Raw genomic sequence first — 19,985 nt, 5'->3', positions numbered from 1 at the left:
ATGGTATGCAATGACTGACATGACAAGAGGAATTGATGATGCACTACCCAATTTCGAAATTGCACCTCGTGCATTCTACTATTACTGGCCTCCTTGCCCCCCTGCCGACCCCTAGTGGCGGCGTGCCCCACAGTTTGGGAACCACTGCCTTATTGGACTAGTCCACGTTGTCAATCACTGTTTCAATCTGCTATCTTTCATTTGGTGCCGAATGAACAGCTGACCCCGTGTCTCTACCCCCTGTCTTTTTCTCTGGGGTTCTCCTGCAGTGGGAAGTGTCGTGTCCCAGCGTGGTGCGATCGGATCCTGTGGAGGGGCAGTAATGTGAAGCAGCTCCACTACAGGAGTCACATGGAACTGAAGACCAGCGACCACAAGCCTGTCAGCTCCCTCTTCAGTGTCGGGGTGAGGATCATGTAAACACACTACACTGCCTGTCAGCATCTGGAAATCACATCTGACTGATTGAGGTCGAGACAGTCAAGGGAAACCTGACATTCACAATTCACAAGGAGTCCATTTAGTAAAATACACATACCTTTAACATACTATACAGCTCATTGAGGATCATAAAATATAAGTTTATTCTTGAGTAGCGTGCTTTATGCTATATTGAATGAATCGTTGTTGGATCGAGAAATTCTATTTGTGTGTGTCACAGGTGAAGGTGGTGAACGAGGCGCGCCACAAGAAAGTCTTTGAGGAGATCGTGCGCATGATGGACAGGATGGAGAACGAATTCCTCCCGTCTCTGGCACTGACCCACAGAGAGGTGAGTCGACAGAACAGAGACATGATTCTCATCTTATTGATTTCCTGTCCAGCATTTCCTCCCCCCTGATATTTTGTGTCAGATCAATAAGTCTGTTTTGTCAGTGATTGTCATTAAGTAAGGTACATAGTCATGTTGATACCAAGACAGCAAGTATTGAGTCAGGGACTTGTGATTTAAAATCCTGATGGAAAATGATAGCCTAAGAAAATGGACAAGTCTGCCAAGATGCTTGAGTTACTTTGCAGGTGTAGAATGGTATGGGGATCTATTTGCATTTCAAACAATCTACTGCATAGATCAAACAAACATTCTTGCACTCTGGCTTACTATAACAATGTCTGTGAGTCTGTCCTCCTCTCAACCTCTCTCTTTCTCTCCCCTCCTCTCCATCTCTCCCTCGCCTCCCATAGTTCACCTTTAAGGACGTCAAGTTCCGCCAGCTGCAGCGGGAGAGTTTTGTGATCTCTAACGACGGGCAGGTCGCCTGCCACTTTGTCTTCATCCCCAAGCTCAACGACTTGCAGTACTGCAAGAACTGGCTCCGCGCTGAGCCCAGCGAAGGCTTCCTAGAGCCCAGTAAGTCCCCTTCACTTTCAGCCAGGCAGTCACACGCCCTGCGTGCTGGGATACTTTCACAGTGTATCCTTTGCTCCTTCCTTGGTGGGATTTCACTGATCTGAGGATCTAAAGATTCACTGATCATTCAGTTGAATAATCTCCTGGAAGAGGGAAAAGGAAGGCCCGGTCCAGAAACAACCGCTAGCCCCTACTCTTTAAACACTTGTAGAGAATCTGAATGTTTTTCTTTTTAGGTATACAGTAATATGCTTGAAGTCCTACCAAGCCTGTCAGAGGGCATGGAGCTGCTACCATATTGTTTACAGGCCTACCTATCAAATACATTCCTTTTAAGATTTATATAAGGTTCCTAGGGACTAGGGATTGTTTCACAACTGGACTGAAAAATGCATTTGTATAGCATCTCTACTCTGTTGTAACCCATTGTAGCTATGTATGTACTGTTCTCAATAGTATCCTTCATCTTTTATCATACCACCAGGGCTGTGTTGTTGAGGCACCAAAACCCAAGAAAACAGACTGAAACAAATCCTACCTGGATTTGTTCAATAAGAAACGCTCATGTCTACTTTTATTACAAATTGTTGTCAATGGCATACCCTAATGAACACTTCCCTTCGCGGTCTCTCCCCACCAGACGAAACTTTAGAGATCTTCCTGGATGTGTACGTGAGCAAGGACACGGTGACGCTGCTCAACTTGGGAGAGGACGCCATCGAAGACATCCTGGTGCTGCACCTGGACCGAGGCAAGGACTATTTCATCACCATCTCAGGCAACTACCTGCCCAGCTGCTTCGGTACCTCGCTGGAGACCCTGTGCCACATAAAGAAGCCCATCCGGGAGGTCCCCATCACCAAGCTCATTGACCTGGTGAGTGGAACTAGCTAATGTGAAGTTGCTGTAGCAAACAGGAAGGGATACGTTCAAGGTAGGATAGGAGTGATATATATATTGAAGGGCCATTTAAATAGTGTTCATTGCAGGATTAGTTGAACAGTCAATACATTTAGTGTTCATGCAGGATTAGTTGAACAGTCAATACATTTAGTGTTCATGCAGGATTAGTTGAACAGTCAATACATTTAGTGTTCATGCAGGATTAGTTGAACAGTCAATACATTTAGTGTTCATGCAGGATAAGTTGAACAGTCAATACAAGGTCAATTTTTTTATATACTTCTTTAGTCATTGAAGGCCGCAATGGCAGATAGTTGTGTTTCTCCATGACACTTTTGGCATGAGAGTCCGCTAAACTTGGCTTCCCTAACCCTAAACCCTCTAAATAGGTAAGAAATGAAAAGCAGCTAACACTGCAGCAGGCCTCAGACTGGTGTTGAAGAGTACATAGATTTGGTCTAGATATTTGTCCATTGATGCAGAGAGAATGTCTCAACCTGTGGCTGTGTTTAGAATCCCCAAGGGGATAAGGAAGTGGCAATTAGTGTGTACAAATGTCAGAAGGGTTTTCCTGAAACATTGGGATTATTGACTAAGTCTAGGCTAGTCATATACTCGGGTCTACTTTATAATACAAAAAGTCTGTCCATGCATTTCTCCATATTGTTATTTTACATGGGCTATCTATATCCACCTTGCCCTTAGTTAGATTAGTATTCTATGTTTATATGATCCATTTCAAATGATCTCTTGCTTCCACTGTCACTATTCTAATGTCATTCTGTTTGACTCTGCACGGGTACATTTGGGTGGAAAATTCAATTTTAAAGGTTCAATCTGTAACTTTTTGACCCCCTGAAATGCTCAAGAAATCAATGCTGAAACAAAAACACACTACAATCAGTGTGTAATACACTCGCATAAAGACCCTCTCCCAGTCTTGGCAGCCCGGGACAATACTTTTTTGAAATCAGAAATGACCTACAGATTGCACCTTTAACACAGCCTATCATTATCTTCCTGACTCCTTGGTGGTTATGCATTATCTCCTGTCTACAGTATCTCCTCTGTTCTCTCTTCTTTCTGTCTCTTCCCTCATTGCCTCTCATTGCCTTGATCATTCCTTTCCAACTCTTCACTGCTGTGCTGGGGGCTGCTGGGGGCAAAGGGAGAGGACAGCTACATGGAAAAGGTACATTCTACATGGTGTGTCCACCATAGAAATAGAATAGTTAGAGTTGTTTTATTTCTATGGTGTCCCACTCTCCACTGTGAGGCTAGTCTGATGCCCTGCTGTTGCTCAGCGATATAGGCAACCCAGGTTCTAGTCAAGTAATGTTGCTTTTCTGATTTGACATAAAAACAGCTGAAATTGACCAAATATATACAGGACCTCGTGTTCTGGATTAGGGAAGCACATTGGTTCAGACAAAACAATGGTCCATTTTACATGCTGTTTTGGGATCCAAAAATAAACTAAGGGCTTCAGTCACTGCAGGTCTCTAGACCCAGTGGTGTCCTGTCTGTCCCTGTTACAGTAGTAGTAGTTATAGTACAGGTCTCTAGACCCAGTGGTGTCCTGTCTGTCCCNTGGTGTCCTGTCTGTCCCTGTTACAGTAGTAGTAGTTATAGTACAGGTCTCTAGACCCAGTGGTGTCCTGTCTGTCCCTGTTACAGTAGTAGTAGCTGTACTAGTCCTCAATCTGATATCCCCATAAGACTGTCATTAAATGTGCTTGAGTGCATATTATATGCTCTGTATTTCAAAACCCTTATGAAGGCCAGAAGCCCAAACTCGTTGGTTATACTTTTAGCAATAAATAAGCTTTTTTATTTAATTCCATTGTCCTCCAAGTATTGCTGAATCTCCTCTCTCCTCATTTCATGCATATTGGTTGGAAAGAGACCCCTAGCTCTTCAGGAACAGGGTTGGAGTTTAAACCTACAGGAGGGTAGCTCTCCAGGAACAAGGTTGGAGCTAAAACCTACAGGAGGGTAGCTCTCCAGGAACAGGGTTGGAGTTAAAACCTACAGGAGGGTAGCTCTCCAGGAACAGGGTTGGAGTTAACCTACAGGAGGGTGGCTCTCCAGGAACAGGTCTAGAGTTAGAAACCCTACAGGAGGGGGTAGCTCTCCAGGAACAGGGTTGGAGTTAAAACCTACAGGAGGGTAGCTCTCCAGGAACAGGGTTGGAGTTAAAACCTACAGGAGGGTAGCTCTCCAGGAACAGGGTTGGAGTTAACCTACAGGAGGGTGGCTCTCCAGGAACAGGGTTGGAGTTAAAACCTACAGGAGGGTACTCTCCAGGAACAGGGTTGGAGTTAAAACCTACAGGAGGGTAACTCTCCAGGAACAGGGTTGGAGTTAAAACCTACAGGAGGGTAGCTCTCCAGGAACAGGGTTGGAGTTAACCTACAGGAGGGTAGCTCTCCAGGAACAGGATTGGATTAACCTACAGGAGGGTAGCTCTCCAGGAACAGGGTTGGAGTTAAAACCTACAGGAGGGTACTCTCCAGGAACAGGGTTGGAGTTAAACCTACAGGAGGGTAGCCTCTCCAGGAACAGGATTGGAGTTAACCTACAGGAGGGTGGCTCTCCAAAGTTTTACTCTGCTACATGCAGTGTTCACCTTACTGTATGTAGTTTTCATGGCAGGGCCACAAACTAAGACCTCCCAAATCAACATCCAGGGCCTGATGTAATAGAGTTCTGTAAAAGCCTTTATTTCTGGTTACCTAACCATAGTCTAGGCTACATCTTTCTTAGAAGCTGCACTCAAATACCCTTAAGGAACAACAGTAGCACTTTGAGAGGCTCTCTAACTTACAATAACTTCGGCCTAGCTCTTGATATTGTAATTGGCTCTGCAGGCTATCATGGTGTCCCACTCCAGTCCTGTGAGTTTGTGTATCCGTAGTGTGACCCCCACTGCCAGAGGTTATTTTTGACCCACTCTCGCTTGTTCTCAGCTAGATACAAAACGATGTGATCCACTCCCAGTTAAATGACTGTCCTCCAAGACGACCCGACATCCAACCCTCGAGATATCCGCTCTAATATGTTCCCTATACCTGAAATGACACGCAATGTGCCATATTATGTAATCATTTTAGGAATGGAATCAACGTTCTGATCAATGCGATACCTTTAAATCGTATTGAAGGTGATGGCACAGGATGAATCAAATCCTCCTTAGGAATTAAGCAGCTCGTAAGTTTATGAATCGACGGTAAAGTTGGTGAAGCTGGTTCCAGTCCATGTTACTAACCATAGAGATTATGTGTCAGAATCAGGCCTGTGCTCTGACACATCATTCTTCAGTGTACTTGTGTATAGTATCTTATGTTTCTAACATTTGTGATGGTTCTCTCAGTATAGTATCTTATGTTTCTAACATGTTGTGATGGTTCTCTCAGTATAGTATCTTTGTGTTTCATACATGTTGTGATGGTTCTCTCAGTATAGTATCTTATGTTTCTAACATGTTGTGATGGTTCTCTCAGTATAGTTTTATGTTTCTAAAGTGTGATGTCTCTAGTATAGATCTTATGTTTCTAACATGTTGTGATGGTTCTCTCAGTATAGTATCTTGTTGTTTCTAACATGTTGTGATGGTTCTCTCAGTATAGTATCTTATGTTTCTACATGTTGTGATGGTTCTCTCAGTATAGTATCTTATGTTTCTAACATGTTGTGATGGTCTCTCAGTATAGTATCTTTGTTTTCTAACATGTTGTGATGGTTCTCTCAGTATAGTATCTATTGTTCTAACATGTTGTGATGGTTCTCTCAGTATAGTATCTTGTGTTTCTAACATGTGTGTGATGGTTCTCTCAGTATAGTATCTATGTTTCTCAACATGTTGTGATGGTTCTCTCAGTATAGTATCTTATGTTCTAATCATGTTGGGATGGTTCTCTCAGTATAGTATCTTATGTTTCTAACATGTTGTGTGTTACTTCAGGAGAAGTCCAGGGGTAGCTTCCTGATGGTGGACAGTGCCGGCACAGAGGACAAGCCCTTAAAGATTCCCAAGGAGGTGTGGCTGCTGGTGAACCACCTCTTTACTATGTCCTGCCAGCAGGTGAGAGGATAGTTAAGGAAATGTTCAAAGCACTTTTATTTCTAGGTCGTACGGATCAGAGTATGTTTTTAATCCCAATTATGAAGATTCTGAAATGCTGTTGCAATGAATTTGGATGAATTTCAAATGAGATATTCCTTAGAGGGGTAACCGTGGTTAAACAGGAATCCAAACAGAATACCACTCCATTTCACTATTGTCACTTCTGTTTGAAGAAGTGTATTCCAGGCTAACTCTTCTAGCAGCCTATTCTAGACCTGTAAATAGTATTTACCCTACCCTTATTTCAACGTCATTTCAAAACGACATTCTCTGTAAACTCCTTTCCGTTCTTCCAGGAGGACCTGTTCCAGACACCGGGCCTGCAGGAGGAGCTGCAGAGTGTCATCGACTGCCTGTGCACCAGCATTCCTGACTCCATCCGTTAGTCCTCACTCATAGTCCCCAGTCATTCCTGACTCCATCCGTATCCTCACTCATATGTCCCCAGTCATTCCTGACTCCATCCGTATCCTCACTCATATGTCCCCAGTCATTCCTGACTCCATCCGTATCCTCACTCATATGTCCCCAGTCATTCCTGACTCCATCCGTATCCTCACCCATATGTCCCCAGTCATTCCTGACTCCATCCGTATCCTCACTCATATGGCCCCAGTCATTCCTGACTCCATTCGTATCCTCACTCATATGTCCCCAGTCATTCCTGACTCCATCCGTATCCTCACTCTATGTCCCCAGTCATTCCTGACTCCATCCGTATCCTCACCATATGTCCCCAGTCATTCCTGACTCCATCCGTATCCTCACTCATATGTCCCCAGTCATTCCTGACTCCTATCCGATATCCTCACTCATATTTCCCAGCATTCCTGACTCCATCCGTATCCTCACTCATATGTCCCCAGTCATTCCTGACTCCATCCGTATCCTCACTCATATGTCCCCAGTCATCCTGACTCCATCCGTATCCTCACTCATATGTCCCCAGTCATTCCTGACTCCATCCGTATCCTCACCCATATGTCCCCAGTCATTCCTGACTCCATCCGTATCCTCACTCATTATGTCCCCAGTCATTCCTGACTCCATCCGTATCCTCACTCATATGTCCCCAGTCATTTCCTGACTCATCCGTATCCTCACTCATATGTCCCCAGTCATTCCTGACTCCATCCGTAATTCCTACTCATATGTCCCCAGTCATTCCTGACTCCATCCGTATCCTCTACTCGTATGTCCCCAGTCATTCCTGACTCCATCCGTATACTCTTACTCATTATGTCCCCAGTCATTCCTGACTTCATCCGTAATTCTTACTCATATGTCCCCAGTCATTCCTGACTCCATCCGTATCCTACTCTATGTCCCCAATCATTCCTGACTCCATCCGTATTCTTACTCATATGTCCCCAGTCATCCTGACTCCATCGTAATTCTTACTCATATGTCCCCAGTCATTCCTGACTCCATCCGTTATCCTTACTCTATGTCCCAGTCATTCCTGACTCCATCCGTCAATTCCTTACTCATATGTCCCCAGTCATTCGACTCCATCGTAATCTTACTCAGTATTCCCCAGTCATTCCTGACTCCATCCGTATCCTCACTCGTATGTCCCCAGTCATTCCTGACTCCATCTGTAATCCTCACTCATATGTCCCCAGTCATTCCTGACTCCATCCGTATCCTCACTCATATGTCCCCAGTCATTCCTGACTCCATCTGTAATTCTTACTCGTATGTCCCCAGTCATTCCTGACTCCATCTGTAATCCTTACTCGTATGAGCCCAGTCATTCCAACCCCCCTGGCCCTGATCCGCTAGTAAGCCCAGCCCTGTAACAGGACACTGTGACTGAGATGCCACACAGTTAGTTGGGTCACTGCGATAAAGCGGCTGCTATACACAGACTGGTGCCAAGGCACATAGATTAGCAGTGTGGAGGAAGTATGATATCTGTGTTAGTTGGGGTGTACGGTGTGCAATCTTCTTGTCCATACGTATGCTCATGCACCAACACACACACAACCAGCTTGTTTGAGGGGATCACTTTGAACTGATTGCTAATCTTCATCACGTAATGAGTAGCTGTTTAGGATTCAAGGGGATTTGTAGATCAGGGATTCTGCACAGTATGACAGCAATGTAGTCAAGTTCAAACACTGTACACCCACCCTCGGCCACAAATCTGTGTCCCCCCAACTTTGTCTGCCCGACTGTTTCTGACTGTTCCCTGACTGTGTGTGTCAGCTGGTTGTAACCACTCGGTGGCCGAGGCCCTGTTGATATTTCTGGAAGCTTTGCCTGAGCCAGTGGTCTGTTACGAGCTCTACCAGCGCAGCCTGGACTGCTCCCATGACAGCCGCCTCTGCAAACAGGTGCAGTGAACTGAATTACGATTTTAGGGTGGCCTAACATGAAATATTTCCACATAAAAGTCAATTTATATGAATCTGGAAATGGATATGAGTAGGAGTCATTGACTTCTGTTGAATCAAAAAAGTTAATATGTATAATCATTGTAAAACACAAGACATAGTTTGTCCTCTCGGCTCTACAGGGGCTGGTTGTAGTTCTCATCTGTCTTTTCTCTGGGCTGTTTTGTCAGTTGATCTCCCAGCTGCCCCGGGCTCACCGCAACGTGTTCCGCTACCTGATGGCCTTCCTCAAGGAGCTGCTGAAATATGCCCACAACAACAACCTCACTGCCAACCTCATAGGTCAGTTCCCCATGGCCACATTTTCTATAACCTACATGTGCTTTTTTAGTAGGGTACACTGTAGCAAAGCGTTATGCCACGGAATGCAAATATCTGTGTTCTTATTGGACATGTTCAGATATAGTAGTATGTCCCTGCTTCTCTCCAATTCAAAACGTATCTTCCATACTGAACACGACCCAGATTTAGAGTCAATACTACTTCAATTCAATAAATTCAGGAAATGAAATTCTCAAGTCTAGTTTCAATTCAGTGAATCCTGACTGAATTGAAATGAAACGGCTCTAAACCCATGTTGCTTTAGAAATGCCTCTTTCTCACATCTTCCTCTACCTCCTCCACTGTGCCCCATGCCAGCTACCCTCTTTGCCAGCTTGCTCATCCGGCCCCCGCCCAACATGGTGGGCCGACAGACAGCGCAGGACCGACAGAGAGCCATCGACTTCATTCTGGGCTTCCTCATGGGAGGGGACGAGGAGTGAGGGGTCAGGGGTCAGGGAATCAGACAGCCTGGACCTTTTGATGACAGACTGAGGAATGGGGTTTTGGTGGACACAAGGTGTATGTATGTGTGTAAGGGACCATGGTGGATTGTGTTGTGGGAGAACAAACAGTGCAATTATATGGGACCCTCTCTTATCATACTCTTATCAATGCCCCAGCCCCCAGCCTTTGTAGTTCTGTGCTTCAGTCACTCACAACCATCACCATTAACCAAATCCCATAGTTTTCACCTTTGCTCATTGTGTGGCTGCAGGACCAGGAGTTTAGGTGTTGGCAGCTTGGAGTGACCGTGAACAGTCAACTAACTGACGCTCCACTCTCCAGGCAACCCCTCCCCCATGCCCCATTCAACCCCCACTGAGGACTGTTCCGTGCCCCATTCAACCCCCACTGAGGACTGTTCCGTGCCCCATTCAACCCCCACTGAGGACTGTACCGTGCCCCATTCAACCCCCACTGAGGACTGTTCCGTGCCCCATTCAACCCCCACTGAGGACTGTTCCGTGCCAAAACGACTCCTTTTACCTGATTTGAATGTGAACTCTGAATGGAAGTACAATATGTATGTATGAACCCACAGATACTAAGATAATGATGATCCGTTAGTACGTTACACTAAAGATACACATAGAGGGTCGTGCAGAAGATTTGGATCGCATTCTACCTGGTGGATACACCTCAGAGTGAACGATTCAACCCATGGGTACGTAGTGATATTGGACGCAAGAGACTTCTGGTGAACACCGAGAGACTAAATGAATCCTTGCTTGTCCGAAATACCGACCAAGGAAGTTTGACGTTCTTCTACAAGATAATGATGACAATCCGGAGCAGTCCTTTCTGGGATCTGGGAGACATATTGGGAGATGTGTTAGAACTGTCAGTGGGCTGTGGTTTAAACAAATGTTATTTATGATTTATATTTTTTCCTTACATAACTTTGTACCATCTTTTAGAGTTTATTTCAACTTCATACTTGTTTTAAGAGACCAGATTTTGGATATTGTTTGACCGCCCATGGTTGTTCAAGCCTACCTTTTGCTTCTGGCATACTGAAACACGTGCTGTTCAAAATCAGTGAAGGTGTGTTGGGGATTGTGTGTAACTTTAATCTTGAGTGTTATCGTGAGTTAGGCTGATTTCTCCATTCAAGTACATTACAACTCTGAACCCAAGTCACACTAACTTCACAGTAGAGTGATCAGTCATCCCTCCTGCTTGTACAGTATATGCTATTCTACGGGCCAGTTTCTCAGACCCAGATTCATCTTATTGGAGAGTAACATTCTCGATTGAGCATGCTTTTTTTTAGTTCAAGAGTGGTTCAATGTGGTTGTCTCACCCAGCTATCTTAAGATGAATGCACTAATTGTAAGTCGCTCTGGATAAGAGTGTCTGCTACATGACTAAAATGAGTCGGCTTTTAATCTGAGTCCGGGAAAAACCCTCCCTACAGTGTGCTACAGAACATAACAAAGACAAACCCACTACGGCATCGATGTCTTAACTGTTGCAAACAGTCCCTCTCCTGTCCGCATTGACCTCTTGTGTTTTTTTTTACTCTGCTGTCACCTCTTAATATGGTGGTGCAAACTGTGTGTTCAATATGTATGTATTGTTTGTTGGTCATGCAGGTACCATCGTTTAACTTTTCCTCATGCTTGTTTATATTTTCTTTCCTCGCTTCAGCCTCGTTGTCTGCCTCGCTGTCTGCCTTCATACTGGTTAGAGCCTCATTGTATTGGGCCTGTGTGCTCAGGCAAGGGCCTTTCTTGTCACAGTCGATTCAGACAATATAATGCCCTGTTTTACTGTCTGAGTTTCATCTAAAGTAGCACCCTATACCCTATATAATGCACTACTTTTGACCAGAGAGCGCTGGTCAAAAGTAGTGCGCTATATAGGGAAAAGGGTGCCATTCCGGACGCACCCTAATACTTTTTTCAGTGGCAAAGCATTTTTTACAGTGCAGGTTGAACAGGATTTAGATGTTCATTACTCCCCGCTGAGACAAAACAGTTTTTTCCCTAATGCTGTCGTGGAACGTGTTATGGTTGTGAAACGAGGAACTCTAATGCTGTGACATTTCTACAGTGTTTCTTCCCTTTGTTTTCCACACTGTCGTCTAGTAACGTTAGTAATAAGGTGTCAAAACAGCTCCTGGCTGGCCTGTTGTGTGGCACGGTTGGTCTATGACACTTGTTTCCACTGGAAACGTTTCCCTTTTTTATGTCTCCAGTCAACTAATCTAGCCTGAAAAGCCTGTTACTTAGTCAACAGACATGTACTGTAATCTAGCCAAAAAAGCCTGTTACTTAGTCAACAGACATGCACTGTAAGGACGAGCCTGGTTCCATATACTTTATGTGCTGTAGCAAACCCCTCTATGGTTGTCATGCCACATGTAAGGTGTGACAGCATTGAAGATTTGCCAACACCAAACACACTATAGGTCCAGGCTACTATAGGTCCAGGCTACTATAGGTCCAGGCTACTATAGGTCCAGGCTACTATAGGTCCAGGCTACTATAGGTCCAGGCTACTATAGGTCTAGGCTACTACAGGTCCAGGCTACTACAGGTCCAGGCTACTACAGAAAAGGCATTCAACGTTTTAAAGTGTTTTAATATTGCATAATCTCGTAGCTAACACAATGACTGGCTGTTAATCAAAGCACTTAACAGTTTGGTTGTCTCTGTCAGCTCTCACCCAGAGAGGATTTTGAGTGGAGTAGGCCCAAGTCTTATGTAACTTCCTGACTGCAATCATCCGTACAGTACATTCTAAAATGGGCCAGATGCGCTTGTAGCGTTCTTCAGAGTTGTCATAGACTTAAGCGCTTAGCTTTGCCAAACCATGATTGGCCCTGGATGGATTGGTACTACCTGTTGTCTCGGACTCTAACCGAGGAGGAACAGTGAATCTCTGAGATTGTCATCTCATTCACAACACAAAGCTTTTACATCAGAGACAAGGTCAACCCCAGCTGCAGAGATATTGTCAGAATTTAATATTCAAATTGGGAGATCAGCCCACACTCATGTTGTCCTAGCTGTCCCTTCATCTGTGGTCTGTCTGTGTTTTCATGTGTTGTCTTTTCCTGCTCTGCTCCCCTTCATACTGTGGCTTTTGTAATGGTCTGTTTAGTAATAATGCTACATGTGCACAGCTGTTTTTGGTATTTTTTATTTATTTAACTGAAATAAAATAATGTATGAAAAAAACACTTTATCTTACCTCTTTATTGGTGTACCCAGTTGTTCACAGGTGAAACACTCAACAGCCCTTTGGGAATCCTTTCTATCCTGTAAAACATGAAAAAAAAGAAGTGACATACTTACTATGGCTGACTTGTCTGCTCCATATCAAATGTCCAGCTGCTGACGCTAACCCCTGTAGTTAGACCAGTCAGCTGGCTGGGAGAGATCCATCGCCTGGATGAAACATTCCTCCTCATCTCCATGTATAAAGTCCTCAACCTGGACTCACTATCGTCCGTTTGCCTGTGTTAGTTACTGTAGCCCCCCGCCTGCAGTACCAGTCCCAGTAAACCAACCATGGCCATGGTGAGGCCATGGTGAGAGTGTCTTCCTACCGCCGGCAGTTTGAGGAGGAGCAGTGGAGTCAGAATGGAGGGTCCAACAGAGATTGTGGGGCAGTATGGAGAACACTGTGCACCGAGGATGGTTTACTACAGGAGATGGGCTGTATGGAGAACACTGTGCACCGAGGATGGTTTACTACAGGAGATGGGTGTATGGAGAACACTGTGCACCGAGGATGGTTTACTAAGGAGATGGGCTGTATGGAGAACACTGTGCACGAGGATGGTTTACTACAGGAGATGGGCAGTATGAGAACACTGTGGCACCGAGGATGGTTTACTACAGGAGATGGGCTGTATGGAGAACACTGTGCACCGAGGATGGTTTACTACAGGAGATGGGCAGTATGGAGAACACTGCACCGAGGATGGCTTACTACAGGGTGTCTCAACCTTTTTTGTAACAGAGGCTGGGAAGCCTCTTGGGGGACTTCTTCCATTAAACTAGAATGTATCAGACAACCCTCTGAAGGACCGGGCAGCAACATCCTAGGGACCGTTGCTGGTCCAGTCACCAGAGTTTGAGTGACACTGGTTTACTAGAAGGAGGCGAAGGGAAAGAATATGATTGTTTGTATTGTGCAAACTGGAGATGGGTTGAGATATACAGTACTTGTAAGGTCAATGCTTTATGATAATTTGTCCATTTAAGAATTCAACAAAGTTTGAGTTATGACCAGATGTTTGTTTTCTTTCACTCAAGTATGTCTGAGTAAGCTTATTTAATCAGAAGCAAATGTGCGGTAGCTTTGCACGATTTCTATATACAGTATAAAATGTCACTCGGTTGGACATAGTGTTCAGTGTTAGTTACGCCTTGTTCGCCCCAAGGGAAAAGTTTGAAGGGTGATGACAAATGCCTTTTGTGCTTGCATCAAACAATGAAATCATGTTACCCCGGGCGGTGTTAATTTACACAGAGCTGATTTGGGAGGGGCAGCAATGCTATTCATTCAAGACTTTTCAGAGATTGCGATCTTGTGGCCCTTGATTTTCAATGTATTTTCAATGTACATGCACAAAACGAACCAATACTTTTGTGATATTTAGCCTATAGATGTTTGTGTGGGTATTTGTATGAGTGTATCAGAGTTTGTGTGTGTGTGTGTGTGTGTGTGGTGTGCACCCCTCCCACAGGGGTGTGGCTGCTGAGGAGTGTACGTGTGAGAAGCTGGACTTCGTGGCTGCCAAGGCGCTCAACAAGGAGAGTCTGGTCCAATTCACTGAAGACTACAGCGTTATTCTCGCCCTGATCGTTTTGTGGCCCTCATCAACATGGTGAGCCCGGGATGGGTTCAACTCTAGAAACATTGTCCTAAGGTTGTAGAAACATTGTCCTAAGGTTGTGCAAACATTGTTTTGAGATGGACCAACACCATATCACCATATAACCAGTGCAAAATCAAAAGTGTTTCTTTTGTGTTTCTTATACTGTATGTTGTAGTCAGTCTGCTGTCAGATGCTCCAAGGAAGCAACCCATTAAATGTAACATACACAGGGTTCTAAAATTCCAGTAACTTTCCCCAAATTCCCATCTTTCGCAGATATCGTGGTTAGAATATACCTGAAATCAGATGGAAATAAGCATATAATCTGAATCCTCCAACCGGGATTTTTGGAAAACCAGGCAATTTTCTGGACAATTATCAGAATTTTGCAACCCTAACCATGCATGTAATTTCCTGTGTAAAAAAACATTCTATATCATTGTACGTGCTGTTTGTGCCCTTTACGTGTGCTGCTTTGAGGAGTACAATGACTCTCTGGAGGCCCAGATCTGTGAGCTGCCGGAGAGGCTGGCTGGCCAACAGACCACCTCCACTGTCCTAGCTGTCCCTGAATGCAGCCTGGATGCCGTGGTGGAGAGACTGCTTAAGGAGAGGGTACATGTTAACAATACAGTGGAATGGAGGCATTCATATCACACTAGGAGCTAGGAAACCTGTATGTTGTATCAGTGTGTGCATGTGTGCTGTATGTATAGCCACTGGTGTAAATGGATGGATAGCCGCTGTCTCAGACCGTTAACACTACCTACCAGTGCCAGACTGATAAGCCACTGTGTGTCCAGGATCAGAGCCCGTGTGACGTGGAGGAGCTGAGGAGAGAGCTGGACTGTCTGTAGGAGCAGTATGAGCAGACCGTCCAGCAGAGGACACTCATCCGACTGGAGTGGGAGGACGTTGGCCTGGTAATGACCTCACTCCCGCACCTCTGGCGGCCATTTTGGTGTTATTGTTTAGTAATTGTGTTGATTTGGTGTCTTCATATATTCTCTAACAATGATTAGACTTTTAATGTGTGCTACTGTTGATATAGAACATGCATAAAGACATAGATCTAACTTGTGGTAGCTCAAATTTGTACCCAATTTTCACCTGCAATGAAGGACAATCATCTTCAAAAAGAAAATATTTAGAAATGCAAATAGGCAAAGAAGGGTGGAAAGAAAGATAATTCATCTGAATATTCAAAGAGAGCCAATATCTCTTTGGGAGCATTAATGCAACTGTACTAAACTATAGTAACCACTAGATGGCACTATTTCCACAACTTGCCAACACAGTTTTATCCTATTAAACACATATCAGCTGTGTGTCTCATCATAGCCCAGCAGCTCCTCTATAGCTCTATAGATCTCTACCCACTTTGTTGAACTGATCATCACTCTTACAGTCTGGGCCGGCAGCCACAACGCAACCCGAGAACCCCAGTCTTAACAAACCCTACTATCCCATTTCCTCTCATTCCCTCCCTACCTGCCACATCACACCCCTCTCCAATGTCAGCCCAGATGTGGGAGAAGCTGTTTTCATGTCTCCTTATGGAGTCATTCAGGCTTTCATTTATCCCATACAGATGTAATACAGACGGTAATATAGTCGGTGCAGTAATGCTGCTGGCTGGCTGGCTCAGGCCGACAGGCAGGCATTGGAAGAGGTCAACAAGGCATGGCTGGCTATTTGAAGTCCAGCCTTGCCATTGGCTATTGATTAAGCTACATTTTGGACAGCTTCCATGGTCTGTCTGTCTGCCTGTCTGCCTGTCTGCCTGTCTGTCTGCCAGCCAGCCAGCCAGCCAATTCTCTGAGTGTTCTTTTGAGCTTGTATCTGGGGCTAAGGATGTTTTAGTGTATGGATACAATGTTTGGTTCAGCAGCAACAATGTGTTGAAGGCTCCCACCAAGGCTTCCCACAGTGGAAGAAGGCTGGAGGAGCTAGCTGATTCTAATCCAAATTCAAAGCAGTAGACAGTGCTATAAAGCACAGCTAGCCTTAAGCGATGAGAGGAGAGGAGAAGGGTGATGTAGGGGGGATTTCTTTAGTCTTTACAGTCCACAGTCTGTGAGCGCAAAACTCTCTCCAATTTACAGGCTCATGTTTGCCTAGAGATAACAGCAACCGACCGCCTGGCTCTTGTGTGACATCCATCAGGGCCCCATGTGTTCCAGCAGCCACAGCAGAAAGGTTCCCACCCCTGGACCTTACCCATTTTTCATTCAGATGTAAATGCTAGCACCAGGAGTAATTGAATTCATCACCAATTAATCAGGCACTTAAAAAGACCTGGATGAGCTAAAAGCTAATTAGCTCTTTCCATCCCCCCTCTTCTCTGCATTGCGGTGTCTAGCTAGCTACCTGCTGGCTGAAGGAATAGAGTGTGTCATGGTACTTATGTGCTGAAAGACCCTAGCCCCTTCTTCATATCTCTTACCCCCTAGGCACTCATGTAGATACTAAAGGATTGGATTGGTGTAAGCCAGTGTTTTCCACTCCTGGTCAAGGGGACCCAAAGGGGTACATATTTTTGTTTTTGCCTAGCACCAATACACCTGATTAAACTAAAGACTTTATGACGAGTTGATTAGTTGAATTAAGTGTCTTATTGCTGGGGCAAAAACAAACATGAGCTCCCCTTTGGGTCCCCAGAACCAGGATTGGTAAATACTAGTGTAAGCAATATTGTGAAAATGCTATCTAGCCTATCAGAAGAAAAGCTGGAGCTTTCAACATATTGTTAACACCTATCCGATCTCATGAGATCTAAACAAGTGCATAGCGGGTAGGGACTACGGGTTTATTTGGAACAACTAATAGTGTTTGTGGTTTTCTGATGAGCGCTGTTGGTTTTCTATTGATCTAGCTCTCTGCTGCCTCCTGTAGGAAGTGGATGTAAAGACTGCAGACTGTCTGGCACTGAGGGAGCAGGTGGAAATCTACCAGGAACAACTGGCTCACATGGAGGCACAGCATGAAGAGAGAAGGGACATCTCAGAGAAAGGTCTGGCCGGATGGCCAACATCAATTACACAAAGTAGGAACAGTTTACTACTCAATGGCTCTCTGGGTCATTACTTACAATTGGGACTGAATTTGAACCTGGGTTTCATCCATACCAAAAGACTGTTATCCCACTGAGCTAAAGCCTAGGCATTTGGTTTGCCGAACCACCTCCTTTACATAAGCAACAAGCCTTTCTGTTAAGCCAAGCTACTCAAACTTCAGAGGACAAGTGTTGGAGAGATGCCCAGTAGGTGTTGCCGGGGGCAACAGGGTTTAAATGACCTCGGCCATCTTGTTGACCAGGTTTTATTATGAACAGTAGTTATTTTACCAGGAACAAAGGTGGTAGTGAGGCAGGATTAGAGCACAACAAGGCAGGGTAAGAATAAGATGAGGCTTTCCAAAGAGAGATCTCACAGATGATATAACCAGTTACTATGTCATAGAACAGAGCCCTGTTTCTCAACACTGCCTTACCTAAGCCTTTAACCCGGTCATTCCCTCACACAAAAACAAATCCACAAATCAAATCACACACATTTGCTAAATAATTCACACACATTTGCTAAACAACACACACACAGACACACACACACACCCAACCCTCCCTCTGTTCTCCATCTCATCAGCGGCTGACAGACACATCCTGCTATCAGATCCTGGAAGAGCAGAGGGAGAGAGAGGCGGAGCAGAGGGAGAACGAGCGAGAGAGGCGGAGCAGAGGGAGAATGAGCGAGAGAGGCGGAGGGAAGGAGGGAGGGAGAGCGAGAGAGGCGGAGGGAGGGAGGGCGAGAGAGCGAGGGAGGCTGAGGGAGGGAGGGAGGGGCAGGGAGTGCGAGCGGGAGGGAGGGAGAGCGAGGGAGTGAGAGAGAGAGAGAGAGAGGACGGACGGAGGGAGGGAGGGAGGGAGAGCGAGCGAGAGAGGCGGAGGGAGGGAGAGCAAGCGAGAGAGGCGGAGGGAGGGAGGGAGAGCGAGGGAGGAAGAGCGAGGCGGAGGGAGGGCGAGGGCGAGCGAGAGCGAAGCGCAGCAGAGGGAGGGAGAGCGAGCGAGAGAGGCGGAGCAGAGGGAGGGAGAGCGAGCGAGAGAGGCGGAGCAGAGGGAGGGAGCGAGCGAGGGAGGAAGAGCGAGGCGGAGGGAGGGCGAAGAGAGCGAAGCGCAGCAGAGGGAGAGCGAGCGAGAGAGGCGGAGCGGAGGGAGGGCGAGCGAGAGCGAAGCGCAGCAGAGGGAGAGCGAGCGAGAGGGCGGAGCAGAGGGAGGGAGAGCGAGCGAGAGAGGCGGAGCAGAGGAAGAGAGAGCGGAGCAGAGGGAGAGAGGCGGAGGGAAGGAGGGAGAGCGAGCGAGAGAGAGAGCGGAGGGAGGGAGGAGGGTGAGCGAGCGGATGGATGGAGGAGGGAGGGAGAGCAAGGGAGGGAGGGCGGGTGAGAGGCAGAGGGAGAGGGGGGGGAGTGCGAGCGAGGGGGAGGGAGTGCAAGCGAGGGGGAGGGGAGGGAGAGCTGAGGAGGGGAGGGAGAGCGAGCGAGGGGGAGGGAGGGAGAGCTGGGGAGGGAGAGCGAGGGAGAGCGGAAGGGAGAGCGGAGAGGGAGAGCGGGAGGGAGAGCGAGAGAGTACGGAGGGAGGGAGAGCGAGAGAGGACGGACGGAGGGAGGGAGAAGCGAGAGAGGCGAGGGAGGAAGAGCGAGCGAGAGTGGCGGAGGGAGGGAGGAGGGAGGGAGAGGAAGGGCGAGGCAGAGGGAGTGCAAGTGAAGAGGAGAGGGAGGGGGGAGAGCTGAGGAGGGGAGGGAGGGAGAGCTGAGGAGGGGAGGGAGGGAGAGCGGAGGGAGAGGGAGGGAGAGAGCTGAGGAGGGGAGCGAGGGAGAGCGAGGGGGAGGGAGGGAGAGCGAGGGGGTGGAGGGAAGGCGAGAGAGTACGGAGGGAGGGAGAGCGAGAGAGTACGGAGGGAGCGAGAGAGGACGGAGGGAGGGAGGCGAGAGAGGACGGAGGGAGGGAGAGCGAGCGAGAGTGGCGGAGGGAGGGAGGGAGGGAGAGCGGGTGAGAGAGGTGGAGGGAAAGAGGGGGAGGGAGTGCGAGCGAGGGGAGGGAAGAAGGGCGAGTGAGGGGGAGGGGAGCGAGGCAGAGGGAGGGAGAGCGAGCGAGGGGAGCGAGGGGGTGGAGGGAGAGCGAGCGAGGGGGTGGAGCAGGGAGGAGGAGGGAGGGAGAGCGGGAGGGAGAGCGAGCGAGAGCGGAGGGAGGGAGAGAGAGGAGGAGGGAGTGAGACAAAGAGAGGACGGAGGGAGTGAGAGAGAGGTGGAGGGAGGGAGGGAGAGCGAGAGTGGCGAGGAGGGAGGGAGGGCGAGCGAGGCGGAGGGAGGAGGGCGGGTGAGAGAAGGCGGCGGGAGAGAGGGGAGGGAAGGAGGGCGAGCGAAGGCAGAAGAAGGGCGAGGCAGAGGGAGGGCGAGCGGAGGGAGGGAGAGCGAGCGAGGGGGGAGCAGGGAGGAGGAGGGAGGGAGAGCGGAGGGAGAGCGAGCGAGAGGCGGAGGAGGGAGAGTGAGCGC

General features: G+C 47.1%; 1 protein-coding gene and 1 pseudogene across 3 annotated transcripts in view; both read left to right on the top strand.

Moving 5' to 3' along the window:
• The window catches only part of LOC111965860 (inositol polyphosphate 5-phosphatase OCRL), a 28,079-nt gene extending 15,288 nt beyond the window's left edge, over window positions 1–12,791 (top strand). For 2 of the 3 annotated variants that reach the window (XM_023990239.3, XM_023990237.2), the window contains 10 exons: window positions 270–405; window positions 662–772; window positions 1,186–1,351; window positions 1,992–2,227; window positions 3,423–3,446; window positions 6,219–6,338; window positions 6,677–6,761; window positions 8,592–8,719; window positions 8,950–9,061; window positions 9,419–12,791. In XM_023990239.3, the coding sequence (XP_023846007.1) occupies window positions 270–405; window positions 662–772; window positions 1,186–1,351; window positions 1,992–2,227; window positions 3,423–3,446; window positions 6,219–6,338; window positions 6,677–6,761; window positions 8,592–8,719; window positions 8,950–9,061; window positions 9,419–9,543 (1,243 nt within the window). In that variant the 3' untranslated portion in view covers window positions 9,544–12,791. The remainder of the gene's footprint in view (window positions 1–269; window positions 406–661; window positions 773–1,185; window positions 1,352–1,991; window positions 2,228–3,422; window positions 3,447–6,218; window positions 6,339–6,676; window positions 6,762–8,591; window positions 8,720–8,949; window positions 9,062–9,418) is intronic. The other variant, XM_023990238.2, reaches the window with a different exon arrangement.
• Window positions 12,792–13,139: 348 nt separating this feature from the next.
• LOC111965564 (neurofilament medium polypeptide-like) overlaps window positions 13,140–19,985 on the top strand; it is a 21,664-nt pseudogene continuing 14,818 nt past the window's right edge.

The sequence above is a fragment of the Salvelinus sp. IW2-2015 genome, linkage group LG6.2 (assembly GCF_002910315.2).
Source record: "Salvelinus sp. IW2-2015 linkage group LG6.2, ASM291031v2, whole genome shotgun sequence".
In the NCBI taxonomy this organism is placed as follows: Eukaryota; Metazoa; Chordata; class Actinopteri; order Salmoniformes; family Salmonidae; genus Salvelinus; species Salvelinus sp. IW2-2015.
This window is presented reverse-complemented; position numbering and strand designations above follow the sequence as displayed.